Source organism: Pinus tabuliformis, chromosome Q (assembly GCF_031772625.1).
Source record: "Pinus tabuliformis cultivar Carrire ecotype Pingquan chromosome Q, CPIR1, whole genome shotgun sequence".
NCBI classification, from domain to species: Eukaryota; Viridiplantae; Streptophyta; class Pinopsida; order Pinales; family Pinaceae; genus Pinus; species Pinus tabuliformis.
In genome coordinates this window covers 1,130,896,396-1,130,901,481 of record NC_142296.1, presented here as the reverse complement: position 1 = coordinate 1,130,901,481, position 5,086 = coordinate 1,130,896,396, and the positions used below count along the sequence as shown (strand labels likewise).

General features: G+C 38.2%; 1 protein-coding gene and 1 pseudogene across 1 annotated transcript; one reads left to right on the top strand and one right to left on the bottom strand.

Annotated features, from left to right (window-relative positions):
- Positions 1 to 298: 298 nt before the first annotated feature.
- LOC149223520 (uncharacterized) lies at positions 299 to 1,627 on the top strand. The gene is made up of 3 exons (XM_089387931.1): positions 299 to 356; positions 528 to 822; positions 1,357 to 1,627. The coding sequence occupies exons 1-3, from the start codon at positions 299 to 301 to the stop codon at positions 1,625 to 1,627; spliced, it is 624 nt and encodes a 207-aa protein (XP_089244057.1).
- A 374-nt stretch (positions 1,628 to 2,001) lies between these two features.
- Positions 2,002 to 4,663, bottom strand: LOC149223519 (alcohol dehydrogenase class-3-like; annotated as a pseudogene).
- Positions 4,664 to 5,086: the final 423 nt, after the last annotated feature.

Sequence of the window (5,086 nt, the reverse complement as noted above, 5' to 3'; positions counted from 1 at the left end):
AGGGCGACAGTTAAAATACTACATAAAAAAATGGAGCACTGACAACATAAAGATTGGGTTAGTGGAAGCTGCTGTTATAATTCTCATTGTAGTTTAAATCTTCAGAAATGGAAACAAACATCCATTTTCCTAAGGTTGAACAGTCATAGTTTTTAAGTAGTGTTAACATGCGTTGAAACCTATATTGAATGGACTCGGTGTTTGTCTCTTCAAGGTATGGTTTTGACAGTAAGATAAAGAGGGTACCCTTGCTATAATAAATGTGGTGTGTGATTTGCTGATCCATGGGTCCGCAACCATGGGGAAGCAGAGAAAGAGAAGCAAGAATGTGGAAGGATCAGGATTTGGGATGAAGTGTATGGGGGCTGTAATACACAGAGTGTTGTTGTTGCCCCTATTGTTCTTAATGCTTCTTATATGTCTTTGGGTTATGACAACCCTATTACTTGCATCTGTTCTTCATCTCTGTTTTTTGAACTACAAATTGAATGTATATTGTGTTTCTGCTAGCACTACATGTTTCCTAGATCAAGCAACTCTGTTTCATGATGATAAGTTTAATTTTGGTGGCCATGAGATTCAAGGTCTCAAGGTGGCGAAACATGGCTTGAATGTTGCATCACCATTGCTAAATGAGTTTGTTAATGGGCATGGAGTAGTGGCTCTGAAACGGGAGAGACCAACTACCCATATTGAGATTTCATCGCAGGAGAAATTTGAAAATGGATCTAGTGAATGGGCCATAATGGGAAAGAAGAAAACTAATGCACATAATGCTACATTTTCTATGGATGCAGTGAAAATGCAAGTGGATGCCTTTAGGTTTGCCTCAATGCCTACAGGCATGAAGGATCCAAGTCAGAAACAATGCAAAGGAAGGCAGATATATGTATATGATTTGCCCAAAATATTCAATGCAGAATTGGTATAGCAATGCCACAGCTTGATTCCATGGCTCAGTCTCTGTGATTATTTTACCAAAGGAGGAATGGGGAAACCCATTGAAAATTTTTATAAGCAGTGGTTTCAGACTCATGAATTATAAGCAGAGGTTTTAGACTCATCAATATGCGCTAGAGCTCGTATTCCATTCCAGAATCTCTAGGCATGTTAATTTTAAGCATGCCTTTCTTTCATTTTTGGAAAATGCATCTTATAGTTCATCAACAAAGAATACATCAAGAATTATATATTATGGAGCTAATGCTTGAGCTGACAGGTTACCCTTACCTACATAGACAAGGAGTAATAGTCTATCAGCTCTGACACCAATTGCAAGAAAATCTTTATCTGCATATTTCCTGAAAATGCTATTCCTGAATGAAATCTGGACAGCCAATTATGAATGAGTCTTAGGCACGGTGGTCTGTGTATTGTGAGTTTTAGCAATAGGATGTTCTATGAGAAGGCAATCAGTGCATGGAGAGATGGTACAGATTACAATAGGATTCAACTTGTTGTGCAGTATTTTCAATGTGTGACTGGCTTCACACAACCTGAGATAATAAAAGACTTGAAGAAGCCAGTGAAAACAGATTCTCCATTTGGTTGGCCTTCGGTGTTTCTGAGAATGGGGAGTGACCCTTTTAATGCAGTTATTGCTCATAGAAATTTTAAGCCCATTTGAATATGCGGCATAGTGCTCAGGAAGTCTATTAAATAAGGTCTCTGAGGATTTCACTAGAATTGGGCTTCTTTGATTTCACTGGAATTGGGCTTCTTTGCTTAGGTAAGGGCCTAGTCTGGAGATCTGCCAAGTAATCATAAAAGAGAGAGATGTACCCCATGGGTGCATGGTCAAGATTCCAATATATTATTTTTTCCCATACCTGCAACGCAAATCACAAAACATGCCCAACAAAATTGTGATCACAGTTGAAGCCACAACAAAATTGTGATCATAAATGAAGCCAAACTTAATTAGTCTTTTATGTTCTTGTAAACACCTAGTTGGATCATTGAAAAATAATTTCAATTAACATACGAAACGTGAAAAATCATTTAGGATACAAAAAATGAGACCGGGTGAGAGCATTGAAGTGCGCAGAGCATAAGTTCGACTCTTCCAACACATTCGTGGCTTGAATATACTCCTCCTTCAATCATCTCTATAATCACCTGCTATAAACAATGCATTTTACGTAGTGAGAAAAAGGGGTAGGCCCATATTTTTAATTAACACCTCGTCATCTATTGTTTTACATCAAAAAAACACAGGTCCCATTAAGATTGTCACACTTGTAACAGATGCAGTATTCATTAAATCCCAACATGTTATTAGCATCAGTAATGTTCATGCCCTTAAATCCAGTCTTATAGACCCAAAAGAACTAGTGCTGGAGACTTTATAGATTACCTCTTGAATGGGTTTATCCAAATCGGATGGATTAAGAAACTAAGTGACCCCAAATCGTTTAGCTGTTAGGAAAGAAAATGGCAGTTATTAATTTAAGAACAGCCATACCCATGTGAAAAAGTTAAAGGGAATCAGCCCAAAGCATTCTGGTTTATATACACTCTAGTAATAGAAGTTATTGTTGTGTATGGTTTCCAACCCACATATTTCTTCCTTTCGTGGGTCGATGTCAATTCCAAGGATTTTGGAAGCTCCAGGTATTCGAGCCCCTTCTGCAACCTGAACAATGTAGGATTCACTAGTAGATAGTGTAGGGGCTCTGGACACCACATATCTCCACAATGGTATGATATTGTCCACTTTGGGCCTAAGCCCTCATGGATTTGTTTTTGGGTTTACCCCAAAAGGCCTCATACCAATGGAGATATTTGTCCATCCTTATATACCCATGATCCTTCCCACTTCTAATCAATGTGGGACTTTGTTCGTATACCCAACAATCCTCCCCTCGAACAAAGGACCATCAAGCCTCCCCTCAAACGATTATCCATCCGTAGGATTCTCCCCTCTCTACCAACCAGGATTCTCCGCTCCAATGCGTTGGAAGCACACGCCTTACATGGAAGCACCACCTGTCTCGAGAGCTTGCTCTAACCGAGCTCATCCACGGGCTTACCGGGGCTCACCACCTTCATTCAACATTCCAATGATTTGGCTAACTTCGAACCTTGGCTCTGATACCACTTGTAGGGGCTCTGGACACCACATATCTCCACAATGGTATGATATTGTCCACTTTGGGCCTAAGCCCTCATGGATTTGTTTTTGGGTTTACCCCAAAAGACCTCATACCAATGGAGATATTTGTCCATCCTTATATACCCATGATCCTTCCCACTTCTAATCAATGTGGGACTTTGTTCGTATACCCAACAGATAGCAATTAGAAAGACACAGAATGCAAACTACTATCTGCAGCACAAGAGAAAATCTTTATCTAAATATGTGTATGTATAGTTGTTTCTTGAGATATTCAGGAAAAATTACAGCCAAGCCAATGGTGCCCAATCCAAAGATTGCTACTGAATCACCGGGCTTCACCTTCCCAGCGTTCCAGGCAGCTCCTAATCCTGAAATGAAAAACTAGGCCCCATTTTATGATGCATTGACCATTTTACTTTTTTGTATTTTTGCAGGGAAAGGATCTCAGGTCTAGGTGTATTTTAGTGGAGAATGTATGATTATACTACCTGCCGAAACTCCGCATTCAAGAAAATAGATCTTTTCCAATGGAGCTTCAGGATTCACTTTCGCTACACAGGGTGCATGCACCACTGTATATTCATTGAATGTGGACAACCCAAAGAAATGACATATGGGTTTTCCCTTGACAAAGAATCGGCGTTTTTTTGTCAGTGTAAGCAACTCTGATCATGAAGTTGAATATGAAAACTTGACAGATGTTGTTCTTTCCTCGATGACAGAGCTCGCATTCTTTGCATTTCGCCATATATTGCAGAATCACATGATCTCCTGCTTTCAACTCTGTAACTTCACTTCCCATGCTTTCTACAATCCTGCGTGAGTGAGTCATACATTTGGATGAATAACGTGTCATAATGATAAAGCTAATCAATACTTAATTTCAAAACTAGGGCATATGAAGAAACGATATATTCATTTTAACCATCAAAATCCTAGGAAACAGGGGAAGGGATTAAAAAAACAATTTTTTATTTTATTTTGTCAATTCCCTGTATCAACTTAAAGACACAACACATCTATAAATACACTTCAATTACCCTTATGCAATTGAAATATCATATATAAAATGAACATACCCAACACCTTCGTGACCCAGAATCCTTGGAAACCAAGCTCCTCCATCCTGCAATGTTTAAATACATTACATTAAGCAAAGATGGAGGTGAACCCTCAATAAAATGAATGAAAAATGGGATAATGAAACTGAACCTTCAATACAATGAATGAAAAATGAGATGACGAGAGTGGTACCTTTCCTTTCCAGAAATAAATATCAGTATGACAGAGAGAAGTGTGAGTGATTTTGATTCGTACTTCTTTGTCCTGGGGAGGAGCCACTTGGATTTGTTGGATAGATATGTGTTGCCCTGCTTCTCATACTACACCAGCTGATACGTAGTTCATAGAAGGTTAGGTGATCTTTATAACTAACTACATAAATGAGAATCTTTGACCTGAAGAATTTAATTCATATATGTATAAGTTTGCTTTTCTGTTCTCACCCTTGCAGCTAATGACTTGCGTCGCAATAGAGGATTCCATGAGTCCCTCTTGCCTTTTTCTCTACTGCATTTGAAGTGATGAGAGACATAAGATTCAGGGAAGTAGTGGGATTTCACCAGCTATGCCTATGGGACTGAATAGAGTGATAGTTACAATAATGATTTGACATTTACTGAATTGGAAAATCAAATTAGGTTAGACAAATGGAAAAATGAAGGATTTACAGATGACCAAAAGGGATAATAGAAATACACCTAAATGCAAATTTTTTTTCTTAGAGTCGTTGATTTTTTTATCATTTCATTTTGATAAATTTGAAATATCACTTGCAACTGTCTGTGTGTAATCGAGCCATCCTTAGTTATAAATTAGAGTTAGTTAAAGACCCAGGTTCCAAGCAGTAAAGAGACAGTAACTAATTGATTTTGTTGTTCATCAACCCTTAATTAAATATTAATAATT